Source organism: Sciurus vulgaris (genome assembly GCF_902686455.1).
Source record: "Sciurus vulgaris genome assembly, chromosome: 9".
NCBI classification, from domain to species: domain Eukaryota; kingdom Metazoa; phylum Chordata; class Mammalia; order Rodentia; family Sciuridae; genus Sciurus; species Sciurus vulgaris.
In genome coordinates, this window is record NC_136469.1 from 49,970,773 (window position 1) to 49,994,906 (window position 24,134).

A 24,134-nucleotide genomic window follows, 5' to 3' on the forward strand; every position below is an offset into this window, starting at 1 on the left:
CATGTCTTTTAGCAATATTAAACTCTAGCAGAAACTAAAAATTTCATTTAATTTAAAAACTTCTTCCACACACACAAAATGAAGAATCTACAGGGGCAATCAAGGATTTAATCTTCATATCACATGATTCTGCCCATCACCTTTAAAGTGAAAACTTGGAAAAAAATCAGTTTCACAAAAAAAATTATAGGAAACATTACTGAAAACTTAATTTTCCTATGTACATATATGAATATACCACAGTAACCTCACCATCATGTACATCCACAAGAAATTTTTTAAAAATCATGGGAAAATGGCAAATACAGAGAAGGGAAGAGGGAGTGGGAGGAGGAAAGGGGAATAAAAGTACTGAGGACTGAATTAGAACAAGATATATTCCATGCTTCTATAATTGTGTCAAAATGGCTTCAACTCTCATGTGTAACTAAAAAGAAACAATAAAAAAAAATTCATATAGAAACAGTAGGGTCTGAAAAACTTTGCCAAATTAACATAAAACACTGATTTTCAGATTCTGCACAATTCATTTGTTCATCAAAAATGACTGAGCACTTCTCTATACTAAGCTAAACTAAATTCTAGGTGGCACGAAGAGTAAGCATGGTCACTATACATGAAGAACTCACATGATTGATAGGCACAGTAACAAAGAAGCACAAGAGATCACCAAACCCAGCCTTGGCATGTCAAGCAAGACTTCCTATGGTGGGTGGCACCTGAGCTGCCCTTAAAGGATGCACATTGAGATATTATGAGAAAATCAGAAAAGAGGCATCACAAGCAGAGGTAACAGCAGGAACAAAATGGGGGGGACAAGAAACAGTACGGTGTCCTCGGAAAACTGCAAGCACTTTCTGTGACTCAGGCCCATGATTCTGAGTTAGGAAGTTAAAAATGAGGGAGAAAGATAAAGCTGGAGAGATAAGGCAGGACCAGATTATAGAAGAAAGGCCTAAGATTCCCTTACACTCAACTTATACTCAGCCCGTAGGCAACAGAAGTGTTGAGAACAGGGTGATATCTGTGCAGCTAGCTGTCTTAATTACCAGGATGCAGGCAGTTGCGACTGCTCCCTCAAAAGCCAATACAGCGCAAACAGGACTGCTGGGCCCCCATGCTTATCGAGGTTGTTAAGAAATATTTACCTGAGAAATGTGCAGCTGCCTAGAAACCTTATCTATCAAGGACAGGGGGGCCTAACTGCAACTCATCTCCTGCACAGTTCACCCCTTCCCTCCTCCCTTCTTCCTCTAGGACCGTTCAGTTCTGGTGGGACCCAATGAGAATCAAATAGATTGGCAGGACCCAACCAGAGGAGGACTAATGTTTAGCTGTTCAAATGTTAACCAATTAAAAAGAACACTGTAAAACTGTTTGCCTTTCATTATAAAAGCCTGCTGAACAAAGGCTCAGGACCTCTTAGCGTCACTGGTTACCGAGTGCGCGGAGGACCAGGCTCGAGCTTGCTAATAAATGACTCTTTGTTGCTTGCATTGATCGTGGTCTCTGGTGGTCTTTGTGGGGTCTCGAGCCGCTGGGCACAACAGAAGCAAAAGGTGAGGCTTGGTGTGGCACATCAGATTATCATTTTAGGTAGAATTGTATGGCCACTGAGTAGAGGAAAGGTGTTGACAGCAAATGAGAAGGGAAAAGGAGGCTTCAGGTGGACAACTGTGGTCATGTCCAGGTGAGCAACTAGGAGGCTGCAGCTTTGACTGCCTGGCCAGTAGTGGGATAAAGCAGCTTTAGGAAACCTCAGGGAAGGGGAAATGATTAGATGTGGGGATGAAGAAGAGGAAGGGGTTAGTGAAACCCATGGTGTCCCAGTGCTGGAGACACAGTAATAAGGAGTGGCTCAAGCTGAGTTTCTGAGCATAAAGGAAGAAGAAATGGCGGTAGGTAGAGCACTAATCACCAAGTGACCAGGTGACTTGAGTCATTAATTTCAAGGATGTTATGACCTACATGGAAGCAAAACATGCCCAACTGAGAATAGAAAATCTGTTTAAATATAAAATATCAAATTAGTAAACTAAGAGCCTAGAGGAGCTGTGGAATCAAACCCAGATCTTCATCTTATATAAGAAAATTAATTGATTGATGTAGTAGTAAAATATTAACACATTGTTGAAGTCCTTTATGCTTAAGGCACCATTGCCCTTTGCTTATTGCTGGAAATGAATCCAAGGTTTTTCAAATTGGAACTTGGAATCAATTTTCTAAACAATATAACAAATGCTGTCTCAGCCACTTAATGACTCTGTAACTTTGGACACAGAACCTCACTATTCTTTCTCTGTAAATGGCTCAGCTATAGGAAGCAAGACAAGGAAAGACCTACTGGCACAAAGCATTCTGATCTCTCTAGGAACATTGGACATTTTAATTTGACTGTTGGAGAAAGAAAGCTACAAAGTCCCTTTGGGGACATGTTAAAGAGAGTCTGGAAAATTCAGCTGAGGGATTTGGACTTACATGGCAGGCAATTGAAAATGTTTAAGCTGAAGATTTGAGGGATGGAAATTTTTCTTTTGAAAAGATTAGTAATGAAGTTAATCTACTGATTACAGTGGGGAAGGGTAAGAAGTAGGGAGATAAACTAGGAGGTTGTTATGGTCTTTACTATGCTGGGGATTGAACGCAGGGCTTCACTTGCTAGGCTTCACTCTACCATTGAACTACAACCCCAGCCCTTTTCTAAAATTTTATTTTGAGCCAGAATCTCACTAAATTGCCCAGGCTGGCCTTGAACTTACTGTTCTGCCTCAGCCTCTCAAGTAGCTGAGATTATAGTGTATGCTACCACACCTGGCTAATCTAGAAGATTATCAAAGAAGTTTACCATTCCATGTACATATAGAACTGTATATATAAAACTAATATTCAAATTTTCCTTAGTATGCAACCAAGGGTCTTAGACAATTTACCAAAAGAAAAAATATCAAGACAAGAAAATACAATAGGCAAAGCTACGCAACCTCACTAGCACTTAAAGAAAGGTGAAATAAAATTAATTTAAGTTATAGTAGATAACCCATAGTTTAAAAATAAAACATTAGAGCACCATCAGCAGTTGGTGAAAAATGTAGTTACACACTGCCAAGGCAGTGTAAATTAATTCTCTTTCCAGACAGCAAGCTAGCCACAGTAATATTATTTTATGTTTGCATCCAATAATTCTATTTTAGAGAAACACTCAGATAAAATAATCTCTCTCAAAGAAAAAAAAGACATTTGTAATAAAATGCTCCCAATAATGCATCCATGAAAGTAAAAACTGGAAGCAATTTAGAAACCCATTATTTAAACAATGGCATATGGTGTTATTATTAATATTCATTTAAAATGACAAATTTATGAGTCTACAAATTCATTCAGCAGTCAACAGATATTTATTGAGTGCCTACTATGTGCCAAACAGAATGGGTCTACATGCTAAGGATACATCGAAGAACAAATATACAAAAACTCCCACTCAGATTGAACTTAATTCTAGTAGCAAACATGGAAATACATATGCAAGAAAAAATAATAAAAATTACAAAATACATAACAAAATGAACAAATATCACATTGTTAGGTAAAGTATATATGTGCATTGACCAACATGATTTGAATACAAGAGCTTAATGTTTATTTGATTAGTTTTGTTAGACAATGTTGTCAATAATTGATTCTGTTTTTAAGTTTTGAAATGATAAAAAGTTTCTGTTCTAGATTTGAAAATCCAACCACTCATTTCAGTAATAATTTATTAAAGATTGTAAATTATTATTAACTTATAATATGAAAATAGTGGCTAATGGAGAACTCAGGCAAGATGCAAGTCATCAGTCTGGTGTAATGAACGCCATGATAAGAAGAAAGAAAAGCGACAGGACCTTAATCTCATGTGTCTAGATTCATCAAAGGAGCTGAGCAATAAGTTCATACACAAAGAAATAGAGACACATGCACAACAGCCACCAAGGCACAAACAGAAGGATGAGCCCGTCTAACAGGACAATTATCTATGCCTGCACTTGATCTAAATGGGCTCATATTTAAAATAAAATTATTTTAAAAAACCCACAAATACAATGTTTTGCTAGTGTGTGATTTTCTCTTATTTCAGATTCTTCTAGAAGCCAGTTGTCTTTGAGATACATCCATTGGTAAAACACTTGTCACAGGCATTGCTTGGTGAGTCTGACATTTGAACATGGCAAACATTGCCCTCCGAAACCTACAATAAGAAAGGGAAAAATCTGGCTTTATCCTATAAGGACATGGAACTTTTGAAGCATTTTCAAATATGACTAAGGTGCCACTTCTGTCACAATTGACAATAAATTCCAAATAAATTGCTGCCTCCAACTTTAGCAACTACTGTTGAGAACCTTTAAAAATGCACAGAGTATATGGTACAATTAAAGATCATTTTTGCACCACTGATTATAAACATTGAAAACATTTAATAAAACCAATAATTATGTATGTTTAAAATGACACTTTCAAATGTCAAGTGCAAAGAGTTATTTATTTGAACTAAAGTTGTGTTTCATATTCTTGAGCAAAGGCCAGATGACTTGAGGCAGGAGGTATTGAGTCAGGGGCTTGAGTTCCAAAAGAACTACCAGCAGACTCTGAATTTAAATGTGCTCTTTATTCTTTTGATGTGTTCTGTTTGGTCTTAACTTTTGTATGTTCTTTCACATTCCTGCTGCTCTCCCTAGCATATGCATTAACACATGTGTTTAATAGAAGCAGTATTGTCATTCCAGGATCCAATTACCTGACCTCTACTGGGGTTTTCTGGCCAAATATTTAAGCATAGTAGATTGGTCCATCTTCCAGCAGTAATGGGAAATGAAATAATCAAAACTTCACTGAGGAGTCAGGAAAGGAACTCTTTGCTGAAAGTTCCAAAAAAGGGAGGAAGGAAGAGAATTCACTATTACCCTGAATGACTACCCACTCCTGAAGTCCTTTATGTTAGCACCAGATATTTCTCCTGCATTTGAAAATATTTTCTGTCTGGTAAATATCAAACTATGCCACCCACTTTTAAAAGGCCAACACTGCCTGGTCTATTTTCTGTAGAACCATCCTTCCTTTGGAAGCCACTATTGCATGTATTTGGGTAGGTTAACCACAGCAAACCAAGCTGACCAATGACCAACAAGGGACTTTTCTGCCAGAAAGCTCTCTGGGATGAAGCTTGCCTTTGGGGATACCTAGCTGCAGAACTTGAGTCTTGCATTGGCAAGATCATCTCTGCCACCAAGTGAGAAGATTCTTTCACAAAATTGGAACTCTAGGCATTTAAGTTCACAGATGCTGCTCTGGTTGCATAAGTCAAATAAGCTTACACTAGGTTTTGTCAACTCTTGAAAAGTCTTACACTAGGGCTGGGGTTGTGGCTCAGTGGTAGAGCATTTGCCTAACATATATGAGGCACTGGGTTCAATTCTTAGCATCACATTTAAGAAATAAGTAAATAAAGATATTGTGTCCATCTACAGCTAAAAATATATGTTTTAAAAGTCTTAGACTATTATCCACTGCCTTCCCCTGCCCCCCACCCACCCCCCTACTAGAGATTGAATCTAGGGAAACTGTATCACTGAGTTACAACTTCTGCCTCTTTTTTTCTTGGTGCTGGGGATTGAACCCAGGGCCTTGTGCTTGAGAGGCAAGCACTGTACCAACTGAGCTACATCCCCAGCCCTTTCTGCCTCTTTTTTAAATTTTATTTTGAGACAGGATCTCTCTAGGTTTCATAGGCTGGCCTTGAACTTGAATCTTCTAGCCTGAGCCTCCTGAGTATCTGGAATTACAGATGTGGCCACCATGCCTGGCTTCCCCACTACCTTTTTAACATTCTTTTTGTGTTAATTTTCTTTTGTTCAGAAGCAATTTAGATATAACTTACCTCTTATTAGCAACCACATAAATACAAGGGTTGTAGAATGTAGAAGATTTTGCAAACAGTGGAGCTATGATAGCCATTGGAGGAGGAATCTTCTTTGGGTCACCAAAAGAAGCCCATAAGCAAACAATGGAGTAAGGGGACCATGCCACCAGAAACATCAATATCATTATCACAGACATCTGAAAAAGAAATAGATATTTGCTAAATCCAACATCTAAAATATTTAAATAGTTACTACATCTACAATAGCATAAAAATCTACCTGGATTGGAATTTTAAAAGTTTGTGTTGTTGATGACATAAAGGAAATAGCTGAGTATTTGCCTTCACTATTCTTAACAAAGATTTGAAGTCATCTATGATTTCTAGAGCCTGGCAAATGGGTATGTTCATCAATACATGACACTGTTTTTAAGAATGGTACATACATGTAAAGAATACCTCTTTCTTCTGGTGTAATGGGAGAGTACAAAAGATGAAAGATGAAAACCCACTCCCCACTTCAGGTGATTGTGCTAACTCCTGACATTACTTTTTCTTCTTTTCTGTCTCTTCCCCTCCCCCCCCCCCTCCTTACTTCCTTCCCTCACTGCTATTAGTTTGGATCTGGAATGTCCCTAAAGACTTATGTGTTGAAGGCTTGGTTTCCAGCTGGTAGCACTAATGTGAGGTGGTAGAAACTTCAGGAGATAGGGCCTAGTTGGAAGAGGTGTGTCACTGTGGTGTGCCCTTGAAGGGTACACTTTGTCCCTGGACCCTTCCTTCTCTCTGATTTGCTTTCTGGCCGCTGAGAGGTGAACAGTTCTACTTACCACATGTTCCCTGCCATGATGTTCTGCCTCACCACAAACCCACAGCAATGGGGCCAAGTGACTATGGACTGAAACCCTGGAAACTGTAAGCCAAAGCAAATCTTTCCTTCCTTTATGTTGATTTTTTTAGACATTTTGTCACAGCACCAGAAAACTAATAAACATACTTCCTCGCTGTGCTTATCAAAAAAAAAAAAAAAAAAAAAAAAAAAGGAAGAAAGAAAAAGAAAAAAAAGAAACTTTCTAAACTAAATCTGGAAATAAAGTCCTATCTTAACCTCAGTGAATTTTACCACAGACCATTTGAGTTGAATATATTTTACATACAGTGCAGATAATTTTGTAAAGAAGTTCCTTTGCATTTTGTTTAAATGAAAAAAAATATAATTTTTATGTTGCTCCCTCCTGATTGCTTGCTATAATGAAGAAATAGGTCTTAAAAGACATAAACCTATAAGGACACAGAATCAGAGATTAGATAATTGTTTGTCTGTTTGTCTATTTGTTTTTGATGGAAACAATGACTGATAAATGGCAAATTACTTACCAGACATGAGAATGATTAAAAAATAAGCAAGAAAATGTTTTTCTAAAAGAAAAGCAATGAAAGAAGCCCAAATACAGACTAATCCATTCTATGGAACTATATAAAGTCTAGTATTCTAAGGTACCAGATAACTCTGAACATGGGGGCGCACATGGAACTCAAAAACGGGAGAACTGGTTGAAATTTGCAAAAAGAAGCAGTCAGACTCCCAAATCTCCTCTGCAGGTCCACTCAGTAACTGTCTCTTCACCCTGCCAGAATTCCAGGGCTCAGCATAAAAATGACTGAAGCAGGAAAGCTCAGGACTCAGGGATCCCAGGCTCAGCTGAGCACGGCAGTACTATACTAAGAAGAGGTTATTTGCATGCTGCCCTCTTCCAGCACTGGGCTTGGGAATACTGACAGACATGGACCGCCTACTCAGGGACACAAAAGAATCATCTCCTTGGAAACTGACCAGCCCAGGATGAAAAACCTGGAGGTACAGTCAGAAATCCTCTCTAATGAGCTCCTCTGAGCTTACCGTCAGATTTTTAGTGCACCACTCAAAACATAATTTTGTTTTTCTTTATGGCTGAATAAAACTCCATCGTGTATATATACCACATTTTCTTTGTTCATTCATTTGTTGATTGCATAGTTTAACTATTGTGAATATGAGGGGACAGTACTGACCACCAGACAATGAGAAACTCTCACACAGGCAGAGATAAAAACAATACAGGAACGCAATATACCACCAGAATATGTAGTGACTAGAAGAAAAATGTAAATATATACAGAATATACCACAGAATAAGACATATACAAGAGGAGGTTATTAAAATAGAGGATAGTATATAAAATTATTTTACCTAGAAAAAAGTTTTATGCTATCTATAAAAGTGAGGGTAGAAACTTAAAAAATGTCATAGAAAGGTTGAATGATATTATCAGGATAGGATTAGGGAGAGGTGGGAGAAGTGAGTTCTGTAAGTATAGGGTCAGATATTTATTTAAAATGTTATATTTTGTTCCACATGTTTTTTTTGTTGTTGTTGTTGTTGGGGAGGGCTTCATCTTTTCCAGTTCTAGAATTTTGTTTTTTCAATTTTTTTTTCATTTTGTTTTATTCTTTCCACATTTTATTGGTGCATTATAGTTGGCATAATGGTGGTATTTGTTGATACATATTCATACATGCATACAATATAACAATGTAATTGGGTCAATATTACTCCCAGAACTCCCCCCTCCCTCTGTATCCCCCACTCCCAGGATCCCTTTCCTCTACTGTCTCCCTTTGACAAGTCTCCTCCAAGACTTTCTTTTCCTTTTCCTCTCTAGCTTCCAAACATACAACCATTTTTGGCTTATTTCATTTAACATAATGGTCTTGGTCTCTAGTTCCATTAAAAACATAATTTTGTTTTTCTTTATGGCTGAATAAAACTCCATCGTGTATATATACCACATTTTCTTTGTTCATTCATTTGTTGATTCCACAGTTTGACTATTGTGAATTGTTTGATATAATTTTTATACTAACTTTGATTTTTTAAATTATTGTATTATACTATTTTATTTATTTATTTATTTATTTATTTATTTATTTATTTATTTATTTGATGGGTATTAAACCCAGGGAACTCTACCATTGAGCTACCTCCCTAGCCCTTTTTATTTTTTCTTTTGAGACAGGGTCTCACTAAGTTGCTGAGGCTGGCCTCAAACTTGTAATTCTCTTTCCTCATCTTCCTGAGTTGCTGTGATTACAGGCATGAGTCACCACACTCAGCACAAACTTTTATTATTAGAGTTTTTGGTACACCTTTAAATTTTTCACTCAAAACTTGGGCTTCATTATCCTCACCCTCATCAAAAGATCTGGATATGGTTGAGGAAATCTTCAGAAACTAGAAATAGAAAGATACAAATAATAGCTATAAACCAAACAAAAACAGAGACAACCTAGCAGAAAAAATTTAAGAAAATCAGAAGATGATTCCAGAAAATTAAATATCTGAATAAACAGATTTCCAAGAAAGAGAATAGAGAAAAGAGGGAGGCAAGAATCACTGGAAAAATAATAGAAGAAATCTCCCAGTAGAGGCAGACTCAGGTCTCCACATAAAAGTACTCATTAGGTACTTAGTACTGTGTGAGTAAAGATCACACCAAGGCACATCAGTATGAAATTTAGAAAATAAGATTCAAAGAGAAGATCCTATTTGCGTCCAGGGAGAACTCACAGATCACTCCAAAGAATCAGTCACCAGTAAGCCAAGGGCCTTTGCAATGGCAACACAGAAAGCTAGGAGACGCCATAGAGCAATACCTTCAAAATTCTTTGAATGTTATTTTTGCACATAGAATTCTAGACCAAGCAAACATAGTCAAATACAATAATAGAATTAAGACATTTTCAGTTATGCAAAGTCTTTTAAAAAATTCACCTCGCTCTAAACCTCAGGAATCTACTGGAGAATGTGCTCCACCAAAATGAACATCACCACAAAGGCAAGCAATCCAGAAAATGGGCCAATGGCCCTGGAAAGGAGCAAAAGGCCATCATAGCTGGTGAAGAAGGGAGAGCTGAGGATGAAGGCTTTCTGAGCAGCAGTCTTGGAGAGCAACCACCCCAGAGAACATCGAGGGGCTCAAGGGAACCAAGAAGGATGCCTCTGGGAAAGGGAAGTGAATGTAGTCGTAATGTATTTGGACTACTGAGAGGAGGGAGAAAGCCTTTTAACCTCACCAAACATTGCTAACATACTGACAGATAAGGAAAGAAAAAGGTGTAGAGGAGGTGTGGGGCAGGTTGGTGGCATAAGAGAAATAAATCTTTTTCATCCATATAGGAAGTCCAGTAATGCTAACAAACAGAAATATCCAAATAACCAATAAGCATATCATTTGGGAATATGGAAGAAAACCCCACAAAAAGGATTGGGAAATGAAAATGGGGGTGGGTAAGGAGACTGGAGCAGGTCATGGGACTCTATTTCAACTATGTATTTGTAAAAGTTTGATTACAAAATAACTTTTAAAGGATTTTAACTTCTTACCTTTGTTACGTCTATCTGGTCTGACCAGTCTCTGTTTAGGTACGCAGTGCAGTTACTAGCAGCATGGTGTTTAATGGATCGGGTGACATGGTAGTAGCAGTAAAACATCACTGTCAAGGGCACAATAAAATTTACTGCAATCACTGCCATAGTGTAAGACACAAAAGATCTGGAAATAGAAAAAGACAATGACAACTCATTTAATGTCCCAAATGGGAGAAGGGGAAAGGAGATAACTTAGAAATAATAGTGAGATTCATCTTATTGCTAAAAAGTTTAGGAACTATATTTGGCTTTCAGTTCACTTAGACGAGGGGTTGGCAAGTTATGGTCTGTGGGTCATGCCAGCTGCTCAACTATGTTTGTACATAAAGTTTTACTAGATCACAGCCATGTAATTCATTTACATACTATCTATGATTGCTTTCACAGTGTGATGACAGTTGAATAGTTATAACAGAAACCATCTGGCCTATGAAACTGAAATAATTGTTTTTTGACTTTTCAGAAAAAGTTTTAGAATGAGATTTAGAAATTTTCTATTTGTTTTTCAGAGTCTTCTCTCATTTCCCTTAATGAGTTAAATTATCCCTGTTACCCTGGAAAATATGGAGGAACATCAGTAACTCTTAGGCAAACCCTTGTAGTGACTGTGCTTTTGCTGTAAAGCTCTCAGAATGTGCCTGAACATCAGATCAACTTGGAAAGACAGAAGAGGCAGTCTGGACTTTCACCAGAGTTACCTGCTCCAGAGCTTCATTAACACTTTGCTCACAACCTGAACATTCGCTCACAAAGTTCACAATCTGAACATTGGCAGGGTGATTGGTGTCCCTGTGGCTGCCTTAGGAAAGGACAGAAGAAGGGAGAAAGGACAGATTGAGGGGGCAAAGGGAACTAGGTAAACTCTACTTGCAAAGGAACATAATTCACCCTTCTGTTTTGACTCCTGATTGGATCACATCATCATTACCAAAGAAGCACTTTGCCACATTCTGTGTGAGCAAAGTGATTTGACCTTATTTATTTATTTTTATTGCAGTGGTAGGGCTCAAACCCAACACCTCCCTCATGCTAGCCAAACACTTTGCCACTGAGCCACATTCGCAGTCCAGGATGAGCTTAAATTTGAAGGGTCAGAAAATATGTACAGTCAAAGCATTTGATTGTAAAGTGTAGACACATCTCTTACGTATCATTTTTCCTCCAATTTATGGTACAGGTAGCTCCAGTAGGATCTGGGGCATAACTGGCCCACCCTATGATGGGCATCATAGCCCAGAACAGGCCATTGATCCAGGCCCCCAGAATCATGCTGACGTAAGTATTGGTGGTCATTCTTCTTCCTATCAACAAGCACAAGAAATGTTAGCAATGTGCAATAATGGGACTCACTTTGTTTTCACTGAAGATTCAAAATTTATCAAGATTTTTTACAGAGCACTTTAGTTCACTCAAAGCCTGTTCACATGAATTCACATTCTGAAAAACATCACAAAACGTAATCCATCATGTCAGTAGACTTAAGGATAAGAATCATATGGTTATTTCAATTGATGCAGAAAAAGCATTTGACAATATACAACACCCCTTCATGCTGAAAACACTAGAAAAAATAGGGATAGTAGGAACATACCTGAACATTGTAAAGGCTATTTATGCTAAGCCCATGGCCAACATCATTCTTAATAGAGAAAAACTGAAACCATTCCCTTTAAAAACGGGAACAAGACAGGGATGTCCTCTTTCACCACTTCTATTCAACATTGTCCTCGAAACTCTAGCCAGAGCAATTAGGCAGACTAAAGAAATTAAAGGGATACAAATAGGAAAAGAGGAACTTAAGTTGTCACTATTTGCGGGTGACATGATTCTATATTTAGAGGATCCAAAAACCTCCTCCAGAAAACTTCTAGACCTCATCAATGAATTCAGCAAAATAGCAGGCTATAAAGTCAACACGCATAAATCTACAGCATTTTTATACGCAAGCGATGAAACAGCTGAAAGGGAAATGAGGAAAACAACTCCATTTGCAATAGCCTCAAAAAACATAAAATACTTGGGTATCAATCTAACCAAAGAGGTAAAAGATCTCTACAATGAAAACTACAAAACACTGAAGAAAGAAATTAAGGAAGACCTTAGAAGATGGAAAGATCTCCCATGTTCTTGGATAGGCAGAATTAATATTGTCAAAATGGCCATACTACCAAAAGTGCTATACAGATTCAATGCAATTCCAATTAAAATCCCAATGACATACCTCACAGAAATAGAGCAAGCAATCATGAAATTCATCTGGAAGAATAAGAAACCCAGAATAGCTAAAGCAATTCTTAGCAGGAAGAATGAAACAGGGGGCATTGCAATACAAGAACTTCAACTATACTACAAAGCAATAGTAACAAAAACAGCATGGTATTGGCACCAAAATAGACAGGTAGATCAATGGTACAGAATAGAGGACACAGACACAAACCCAAATAAATACAATTTTCTTATACTAGACAAAGGTGCCAAAAATATGCAATGGAGAAAAGATAGCCTCTTCAACAAATGGTGCTAGGAAAACTGGAAATCCATATGCAACAGAATGAAACTAAACCCCTATCTCTCACCCTGCACAAAACTCAACTCAAAATGGATCAAGGACCTTGAAATCAGACCAGAGACCCTGCATCTTATAGAAGAAAAAGTAGGTCCAAATCTTCACCTTGTTGGCTTAGGATCAGACTTCCTCAACGGGACTCCCATAGCACAAGAAATAAAAGCAAGAATCAATAACTGGGATAGATTCAAACTAAAAAGCTTTCTCTCAGCAAAGGAAACTATCAGCAATGTGGAGAGCCTACAGAGTGGGAGAATATCTTTGCCTCTCATACTTCAGATAGAGCACTAATTTCCAGAATATATAAAGAACTCAAAAAACTCTACACCAAGAATACAAATAACCCAATCAACAAATGGGCTAAGGAAATGAACAGACACTTCACAGAAGAAGATGTACAAGCAATCAACAGATATATGAAAAAATGTTCAACATCTCTAGTAATAAGAGAAATGCAAATCAAAACTACACTAAGATTCTATCTCACCCCAATTAGAATGGGCGATTATCAAGAACACAAGCAACAACAGGTGTTGGCGAGGATGTGGGGAAAAGGGTGCACTCATACATTGCTTATGGGACTGCAAATTAGTGCAGCCACTCTGGAAAGCAGTGTGGAGATTCCTTAGAAAACTTGGAATGGACCTACCATTTGACCCAGCTATCCCACTCCTCGGCCTATCCCAAAGGACTTAAAATCAGCATACTACAGAGATACAGCCACATCAATGTTCATAGCAGCTCAATTCACAATAGCCAGACTATGGAACCAATGTATATGCCCTTCAATAGATGAATGGATAAAGAAACTGTGGTATATATATACAATGGAATATTACTCAGCTATAAAGAATAATAAAATTATGGCATTTGCAGGCAAATGGATGAAATTGGAGAATATCATGTTAAGTGAGATAAGCCAATCTCAAAAATCCAAAAGAGGAATGATCTCACTGATAAGCGGATGATGACACTTAATTGGGGGTGGGAGTGGGACAAGAATGGAGGAAGGAGGGACTATATAGAGGGAAAAGAGAAGTGGGAGGGGTGGGGGGGAAGGAAAATAATAATGGAATGAATCAAACATCATTACTCTATGTAAATTTATGAATATGCAAATGGTATGCTGTTAGTCCATGTACAGAAACAACATGTATCCCATTTGTTTACAATAAAAATAAATTTAGAAAAAATTTTAAAAAATAAAATTTAAAGTCTTTGAAACTTAAAAAAAAAAAAAAAAAAATCACAGATTAGCCAAAACCTGAACAATAAAAAGGATCAGTCAGAGGATAAGCAAGAAGGGCTTTTCAGGCCAAAGAAAACAGCAAATACAAACACCTCAGAGAGGGCAAGGGCCTAGCCAGTACCCCAGAGTGAGAGTGGCCCTGGCCATAGCTGGAAAGGCCACTGGGCCAGACCCTGCAGGGCCTCACAGGCTGTCTTAGAAATTCGGCTTTTACTTTAAATCTAATAAGAAGACATTGAAACTTGAATAAGGATTGCCAGAGAAATAAGAATGATCCTGATTACAAACCACTATGTTTATATTTTAAAGGGAGCTTATGTTGAGTGAACATTAGGTAATAAATGACTGTTGAGATAGCCGAGAAAAGGCCGGGCCATACCTACGTCAGGGCGGCAGATGGTCAGGTATCTGTCCACGGCCACCACTGTGAGCAATCCAATGCTTGCCATTCCAAAAAAGATATTCAATCCAGCATAAATCTGAAAATCAAAATGGGAAAGAATCCACCATTCTAACACCCTCCCAAGAAACATTTAAATTTTTGTCGTGTTCTTAGAAAATATTTTAAATGTTAAAGCTTTTTCATTTACTCTTTTAAAGTACATCTTCTGTTGCCAATTTGTAACTGCTTTAAAGTGTTTGAGATTTCAATTAGTTCTTTTTTAATTAAGACTTAAAGTGAAATATTTATACAACATATTCTACAAACAAAGTGAAAAGCAAGCCATTAATTAGAGTAAAATGCATATAAATGCGTAGCGATCAAAACAGGTAGTTCAACAGGGATGAAAGGTAAACTCAATGGAAAAATGGCCAAATGATGAAGTGGGCTACTCTTACAAGTTCATTTACATTTGAATGTTGATGATATAAGACATAGAACTACAGTTAAGTACGCAAAGAAATACAAATTATGAGTTCACATTCACAAAAATGATGGAAATTTAAAAGTCTAACAATCCCAAGTACTGAGGAGAATATGGAGTAAGAGAACTTCTCATGATTGGAATGACCATTTTTCTGAGCAATCTGGCCACATCTAATAAAATTGAAGATATTCAACCCAACTCTTCCCCCCCTGGGCAGGGTGTCTAAAGGCACTCTCATATGTTGCTGATGGAAACATGTATAAGAATGTTTTTTGAAGTTCTGTTTGTGAAAGAAAAACATTGGGAACAAATGCTTATAGCAGAAAAATGAGAAAGCACATTGGGCTATGTTCACATGATGGAATACTATAGAGCAGGTAAAATAAGTGACTTACAGACACATCCATCAACAAGAATAAATCTCAAAAACAAAAGCAATTAAAGAAAATTGCATAATGCCAGCAATATATCATTTACACAAAATTTAAACCATTTGGACAGTTTCTGGTTTATGTATACAAAAATATACAGTAATAAAAATGTTCATGGGAGGGAAAGGAATAAGATTGGGGATGGTATGCAGCAGCCTTCAACAGTATCTCTGAAGTTATATATTATCAAAAAGAATAACAACTGGAACCACAGATTGAAAAACATTAAGATTTGACAAAATTGGTTGGTACACTTGTAGTCATCCAGTATTCTCTATTATTCTCATTGTATTCTGTGTAATTTTTTGACTTGCAGTAGTAAAACTGCTAAAAAAATGGAACATATGTCATATTTTCCTACTATCCTAAGGCAAATTAATGTTAGTTCATTTCCTTGTCAGTAAAAATAACAGTACATATATTCAATAACAATCCTCATAGAGGACTTTCTATAGGAGAAATATCAACAACATGATACTGTAACTACTTCTTGGATTGTCACCAAATATTTTGTTTCAAATGAAAGTAGGATATTTCCTTTTGAATTTGCAATATGTAAATTTTTATTTGACTATGCAGAATATCACTCCTTATCCAGTTGAATGCTAATTGTTTTGTTAGCTTATTTTTCCTCTTGAGTTGGAAGAATTTTTAATACATAATGGTGATGAGTGATTTCATTTCTCAAAGAATATATGCTCAGTCACTTCTGAGACTGTTTTCCATAAAAGCACCATATCTATTATCCTGCAATTGCTTATTTGATTTAAATTCTTGGGATTTTCAAAAGACATTTAAATTTACATCTCTTTGATCTACTTTATTTTGCTTTTATTCCAAAGATCTCCAAATACCTGACAGCCTGCATATCCAAATTTCCAACTTCCATACAGATCTGAAGCAGCAGACATGGGGTAGCCAATGCTACTGACCCCTATATCAGTAAAAGCCAGGTTAATAATGATTGCATTTGTAGGTGTCCGAAGTTCCTTGTACTTAATGAAGATGCCCAGAACTATTATGTTGCTGAGAATACTTATCACACCTGAGAACACAAAAATGTCATGCACTTTTTAATTTTATTGTTTAAAATAAAATAAATATTAAATATGTAAGCCTTTCCAAAAATACAGTAAATCCATTTTAGTCATTGATTTGAGGAGTTCTTGCTATTCTTAAACCTGTCACATCTTCATAGCCCTCCTGAGAAATAGAAAGTGAAAACACAGAATCTGCTGATTGCATAAGCCAGCACTGAAGGTCGGATTTGTTGTTGTTGTTGTTGTCGTTTTGTTTTTTGTCTTTTTGTACCAGGGATTGAACCCAAGGGCACTCAACCACTGAGCCACATTCCCAGCCTTTTTTTTTTTTTTTTTTTTTTTTTTTGTATTTTATTTACAGACAGGTCTCAATGAGTTGCTTAGCGCCTCACTAAATTGCAGAGGCTGACTTTGGACTCGAGATACTCGTGCCTCAGCTTCCTGAGTGGCTGAGATTACAGGCATGCACCACTGGGCCTGGCTGAAGTTTGGTTTAATGTCACCACTATTGATCACACTGTCTTTTAAACTCCCCCTTGGCTTTCACGATGCCACCCTCCTGCTTTTTAGGATGCAGATAGACTCACCCTCCCACCCTTGCTTTTAGCATCTTAACTTCCACCCCTTTCCTGAAGCCTGGAGCTCTTCTTTCAGAAGCCTCAACTATCATTCTATCCTAACAGCACTTTTGTCACTATTTTCAGCCCTGACACATGCTCCTGTTTCTCATTTTCTCTTTTTATTTAACTCACAGACATTAAACACTTATTAAGCATCTTCCATATGTAAGTCAGGAGACTTTTCCAAATTTCTTGAAACTCAACATGTCCAAATCTGAATTCTTCATCTAACACACACATAAGCACACACAACATACACCTATAGAACAATGCGCACTGCAAGAGTTGACTATTTGGACAGCAAGTAGAGTCAACTTTCTGATCCATTGGGATCACAGGTGATATCACTTTAGCCAGATTTCCACAATCTAAGATCTGAGTCTCAGCCTTGCAGTCTAGAACACAATGTTTTCAGTAACCAGAATCAACTGAACTGAGGTAAACTGATGATCAAACTTATTGATCAGAGAGCTGATGCATTCTACAATGAGATATTGTTGCATAGACTGGATATACATGTTAACCTGATCAGCAAAACCCATATGCTGAAAGGGATGGTTGAGTTTTCCATAAGCCACAAGTAGACTGCACTGGGATTTAAGGATGGAGGTGGAGCAGGAGCAGATTTCAGCGGAGAAGCTAGAACCATTACCCAACTCTTGGCGAGTAAAGGAGAATTATGCAACCAACAGCAATAGAGTTGTTTCCCATGAAGGAAATTACTTGGTAAGCAATCCCCCGGCTATTGTTGAAGAGAGAGGAAAGGTTTCAAGCACCAACACACAAAAGGATCAGCTAAGTAGGAATTTCTAGTGATCCTGGTACTACGGCCAAAACTTCCATCTTCATCTTCAGTATTATACTCATCTTCCAGATTCCTATTCTTTTTTTTTTTTTTCCTGTCAGAATACACTTGCTACAATATAGATTCTTGGCTCTCCCCCTCCCCAAAACTTCCAATAATTCCCACTGCTTGTGAGATAAAAATTAACTCCCCAACTTGCTCTGAGAGACTCTTTGCCAAGATCTGTTGTTATTATCTCTTAAATTCCACTCTTGTCAAACAAGCCCTCTGTTTTAATTATTCATCAAATACTTCATGTTTGTTGTAAATTCTGACCCAGACCTTCCCCACGTGAAACATCCTGCTCCTTTCCTTCAGTATTGAGATGCTGTTATCCTTCAAGTTTCAGATCAAGTCCAATTCTGCCTCAGAGCTGCTTTCTACCACAGTACTTTGGACATGCTCCTGCCTAAATTCCCAAAGTACTTATACTTAATCCCAATGTTACATTATCTCTTATGTATTCCTTGTCTTCTCAGGTAGATATCAGGCCCTTTATGAATTCTATATTCTTTGATTATATGACATCTAGCAAAGTTATTTAATAAATGACCACAACTAATTTAAGTTTAATTTCTATTATTCCTTTAATTAAGTTTAATTTCTATTATTCCTTCAAGCATAACTAACAGTGATAGTAAATTTGATGTTTGTGGCCTCATTTTTGGCATCTTTTATTGTAGCATGCATACAAGAAATATTGAAAAAAAAACTTAATGGAGAATTTTTCAGAGCTAGCTACAAATCTAACGATTTTAAAAGTCAGATAAAAACTAGTGTAGTAAATGCTGCCTAACAAGTATACAATCAAAATAAAGTACCTATATTTTGGGTGGAGTCTTAGATCCAATGGGACTATTACATAAACAATCTGGCCCTTCTATCAGTTCTCTCTGTAGCCGTCTTAAGCACTGCTTTTTATTTGTGGATGTTTTCTAATGAATAGGCAGCAGATCACTTCAGTTAAGTCTTAGGGCCCATTGCTCAGTCAGTCTACACTGTAAACAGCACTTTTACATTCTTACATTCTTGATCATTCTTCCCTCTGGAAACATCCCCCTTGGTTTCTGTGGCTTCCCTCCAATCTCACTGGTAGAGCCTTCTTAATCTACTCCCTGATTCTTTCTTCAACTCTACTTTATTAAATACGTGTGTATTGTCCAACTTTCTGTCCTAACCCCTTTCTTTTCTCATTCAACACATCCTGAGTGATTTCTTTCTATCCAATATCAGTCTCATGAAATTCAAACTTTGAACTGGATATCTCTCTAACTGAACTCAGATGTTTCCTTGTGCTCGAAACCTGATCTTCCCAGGCATAGTCCCATCTGCTGAATAGTGCCACCATCTACTCAGTAGCCCCCTGAAACCTAGAAGTCATCTCGGATGCTCCTGCTCCTTCTCTCCCAACCCCCACATCCAATCAATTCCATCTTGAATAAGTCTACTTCCTTCTATTTCCAAAGCCATTACTCCTTCCTCAGAATCATGACAGTGATCTCCTACATCTCTTAGCTACCATTGTGGCACAATTCTGAAACAGAAATCAGATCACATAATTCCTAGTTCAAACCCTTTAGTGGCACCCTGTCTCCTTACAGTTTACATGGTTCTTCATTGCTCAGTACTCAGCCATTTTCTTCAGTTTCTCACCTTTCATTTTACAAATCACCCATAATGAGTAATTTCAGATCCTTAAATTCACTACACCCTTAATTGCGAGTGAGCGTTCAAGTAAATTAACAGAACATCAGTAGCAATGGACCTAAAATCTAAATGAAAGATTAAAATTAAATCTAAATTTTAAACAAAACCTTGGCTCTTGGTTAAAATAACAAATGCTTTGCACCATTTTTCTCATAGTTTTGATTTTGATCTGAGCTTTGTTAAAGGAAGAAAATCAGGGGATCTAAAGAACAAAAAATGCTTGATACAGGGCAGAACAAAATCTATTCATAGAGATTAAATGTGCTCCCTTCAATTCATCTACCAAAAACTTAAAAAATACATACTCAAGGTAATCCTTAATAAAAATGACCCTTGTAGTTATATAAAGGAGGGCTCAGGAAACAAAACGCCAAGTGTAGCTACTTCGTAGATGTCTGTTTTGGGCAAGTTTCTTAAATTCTTCGTCTGTATAAACAGCAGAAATGAAACTAAAAAATGACTTACTGAATTACTATAAGGATTAATTATTCTGTTCATATAGAAAATGAGAACAACACTAGGTAAATAATAAGTATTCAAACAATAACACCAGTAGTAGAAAGATTACTATTATGATATGTTATAGGGATAAGAACCAGATAGAGCATTTTAGGAAATTTCTTTTGCATGCTACTCCTGTAAACAGATCAATTTTGTATAGTTTTTCTTGGTCATCTACAAAAAAATTAAACCAAAAGCTTGTACACCAAGTGTTTCATGTAATTCCAATAATATTGTCTTGCTTTTTTTGCAACAATGAAAACAATTTAAAAGAAAATAGAATTTTTCAAAGACTTACCATACTAAAATATCCAAATTAATGAGTTAATATTCCTGAAATTACTAAAAGTAAAGAACTCACAATTTCTAGCACAAGAAGTTGTAACTTTAATTGTGAATTATGAAGGGAGAACTGAACAATTATAAAGAATAAACCAGATGGGCTGATTTGTGATGTTTTTCATTCTACTTTGGAACATGTTTGAAAATTTTCATAAGTCAATTCAAAAAATCATGAACTCAATATAAGTTACTTCTAAAACTTGCCATTATGAAGTTGGAAATTGGTCAGTATGTGACACCACAAGGAAGCCAATATATAAAAGATTATCAAAGAATTTCCACTGTTATTTTCCCTAAACCTGTCTGCAAACGAGCCATTATATTTATTCAGTATTTGTATCAATGAGTGTGTTCATGGAAATTATCCCGAGAATATGTGTCATTTAGGTACATTTATGTTTCATTTAATTTTACTCTTCACAATCACAATAGGTAGTTTATTCTTATCTTCACTTTACAGATAAGAAAATGGAAGAGCAAAAGGTGAAGGAACACACTCTCGGTTTCAAAAATACTAAAAGATAAATCCAAAGCTTAAGTTTTCCAGTACAGCATTCAGGAAGGGGCTGAATATCCTCAATGACAATATTATTCTCTATTCTCTTTTCAGGACTTTTTCTTCCAGAACCTTTATATCTTTAGCTAGATTACACTCCCAAGAAAACCATAAAAATTATAGTAAATAATATAAAAAAAAATACATTTTTGTCACAGCCCACACTCTCCCCGCAAAAGCTTAATTGGACAATGCAATAAAAAAATTAAACGCTTGACTTTCATTTCAAAACTATTTTACAGAAAATTTTTCACAGCTGCACTTCACTGTCTCACATTATCATATTATCTTGGGGCATTCGCTTATATCCTTTTCTTTGATCCTTACAACCCAGAAATAGAGGACAATCCTCCTCATCTACCTCATAAGCAAGCCAGTTCTATTGCCTCCTTTTGAAACTTCTGCTTTGCTTCTACCCATTGAAAGCAATGGAGAAAAACATCCATACCTGCCAGAATCAAGTAAGTTGCAACAATGTTGTGTTCAGTCTGTGAAAAGACAGAGCCATCTTCATTTTTTGAGTCTGAACTGTTATCTATATTATTCCTTAGCATTTTTGGAGGGAAAATATTGAGACAGCCTTCATAATAAGCCTTCAATAATTATGAACTGTTTCAAAGGCCCACAAGGAAAGATTTTTCAGGACAAATCATTTCCACTGAGAGACCTCAAAGAAGGACCTTTTCATAGAGGTCTTCCCTTAACAAGTATAATTGGGCTAAAGAGGAAAGGGTTTTAATTCCCAGAAGGGAAAAGCTTATTAGCAAAACAAAGAAATACCAAGTACAACAGATTTTAACCAAACTGGGCATCAGACTTATATTTAAGCAGATTATCAAGCACACACATCCTATTTAAATAATAAACTCAGAAAATCAGTGCAGCAGCTGACTTAACTGATTTTTGTCTAAAATCTAGAAGCCAGATTTAGTCCTCTGTAACTGCTCAGATTAAGGACCATTTTCTTGTTGACCTTTTTGAGTTTTTCCATTTCAGTTCCCCTTCTTTTTTTTAACAATTTAAATAATTAGGGATAAAGAATAATCTCCATACTTCCAAATCTCACTCCCCTAAATTTAGGTGACAATATTGTTTGGTGCATTCTTTCTTAAGCTTTTCTTCGCTTATACAAACATGTTTACACAAGAGTCTGAGGTTTCTCCCACTTTTTTCTCCTTTTAAACAAAAATGAGATGTGTGTACAAATAAACACTGCGTGTACACGTACACAAACACCATATATATAAGCAGTATGTAACTTGTTTTCTCATAAGTGCCATATCATAAATTCTAGACCAATAAACCTAACTTATTAATAGAAATTTCATAGCATGGATCTATACCACCATCTACCTGTTAATTTGCCCACTTTAATACGCACATTGAGTAATTAATAGTATCTGCTGACAGTAATAACATCAGCGAAGTATCTGGATTCAATCATTCATCTTGTAAAGGTCAATTCTAATATTCTGGATTATCATGTTATAATCTGAAAAATGAGCTGCAAGCTAATATGAACATAGTAAGAAAGACAAGGTATCATTACTGTTTTTCATGTTCCTTATGCCACTGCAACATTAAAATCTGATTCTTCTCAATAATAAACCTGAATCAATAAAACCTCAGAGAAATGCTTAGATGCACCAAAATTAGTAGTGTAAGCATGTAACAGAACCACTAGAGGGCTATATTTGCCCATTTACTTAAATTCTATGAAAGGCATAGGAGGGACCCAAGATAATCTTCCTACCTCAGTTCTCTGACATGAATATAAACTGAAGAACAGGTTTATTGATCTGTTCCTAATCTTTTGGCTACTAGAACTTAAATTTTTATAAATGTAAAGTAACACTCTGCAGAGTACCTATACTAGGAAGACAAATTATCATGAGTATTCCAAAATACTGGTTTTTATTTTCAAGTAACTCTAAAACAGTAAATAATACCTATGAAGAACTCTCTTAAAAGCCTATGGGTTGTCAGATTTTAAGGGTTGTTTCCTTGCTTAGGAAAAGTACTAAAAATAAAAGTTTAAAAATGGTCACAAGATGTACCTAAGGTAAAAGATGAAATCTCTTTAAGTGGTTTGTCTACTGTTACATAAATTACTACCATGTTACATACATTTACTTCCATTATTGCCATTTTAGGTTTAAATACTAAAAGCAAAAAAAGAAAAAAAAACTCTGGTACTGTAACACTATTACTTGTCCTCTGGACAATCCCATTGTCCCTCTAGTGCTAACACCATTTACACATCAAGAGTAAAAATTGTCCTTAATACTCATAATCTCATCCCAAGGATTTTCAATCAGAGTCATCTTTCCTGAGCTGTTATGCACCACCACCTCTTCCCATGAAAGAGAAATTTTCAACATATTTATTCATCACATACATTTATGGCCTATATGTTTATTAATATTGTGGTAATTCCATTAAAAAGGATAAGTAAAACCCAAACGACATAAGCAATATTACATGCTACTCAAATGAGCATTGATCACTCATGCTAGAAAATTTAACAATATAATTTCTTTGAGAAATAGCAAGTGAGGGAAAAAAAAAACCCTCAATTGATAGTTGGTAAATGGTTCCACATCATGGTATTCTAACTTATTTATCATGGTTATCTCTTGATACTATTACACTAACAATGGTGACTAAAACCAATTTCATTTGTAACATCCCTACCCAAGAATGTGAACATGTGGTAGGCAATTAAATAATTTATGGTGAATAAATCTTAAACCTTTAGAATCCTTTAAAAAAAGGAAAACTAAGAACATTTACAACCTTCAATAACATATCTATGTTCAATGAGAAAAGTTCAATGAGAAATTTCTTTAGAGGTTTAACTAGTTCTCACTTGAACAGAGCTACTCATATTTTAAGATTCATAAGATTTTAAAATTATTGACTTGCAATTAGAGAAACTGCTTTACTCTAAGTACTAACACAAAAAAAGGGAAATAAAATATGCTAATGTTCTCATATACAAAAGGCAAACATTGTGAAAGAGGTATTCACTTATAAATAAT

The 24,134-nt window shown here is 36.3% G+C and overlaps 1 protein-coding gene across 2 annotated transcripts; it reads right to left on the reverse strand.

The window, feature by feature from the left end:
* Positions 1–3,396: 3,396 nt before the first annotated feature.
* Positions 3,397–24,090, reverse strand: RRH (retinal pigment epithelium-derived rhodopsin homolog). 2 transcript variants are annotated; one of them, XR_013766149.1, is made up of 8 exons: positions 21,542–24,090; positions 16,338–16,528; positions 14,563–14,662; positions 11,516–11,669; positions 10,324–10,492; positions 5,918–6,096; positions 4,778–4,898; positions 4,162–4,228 (listed from the first exon to the last, which is right to left on the reverse strand). XR_013766149.1 is itself a non-coding variant. In XM_079153588.1 (7 exons), the coding sequence occupies exons 1-7, from the start codon at positions 21,645–21,647 to the stop codon at positions 4,114–4,116; spliced, it is 1,014 nt and encodes a 337-aa protein (XP_079009714.1). In that variant the 5' UTR covers positions 21,648–24,090; the 3' UTR covers positions 3,397–4,113. The 2 variants fall into 2 exon arrangements, 1 of the variants encoding a protein (XP_079009714.1); XM_079153588.1 differs by lacking the exon at positions 4,778–4,898 and having other exon boundaries at positions 3,397–4,228.
* Between the last annotated feature and the right edge of the window lie 44 nt (positions 24,091–24,134).

What these genes read in the sequence shown, in the direction of transcription:
- RRH (XM_079153588.1), bottom strand. Translation starts at nt 21,647, where the DNA reads ATGCTAAGGAATAATATAGATAACAGTTCAGACTCAAAAAATGAAGAT. An exon ending in AACTTACTTGATTCTGGCAG is followed by an intron (nt 16,529 to 21,541) that starts GTATGGATGTTT and finishes TTGTGTTCTCAG; the next exon opens with GTGTGATAAGTATTCTCAGC. An exon ending in TATGTGGTTGCTAATAAGAG is followed by an intron (nt 4,229 to 5,917) that starts GTAAGTTATATC and finishes TTCTTATTGTAG; the next exon opens with GTTTCGGAGGGCAATGTTTG.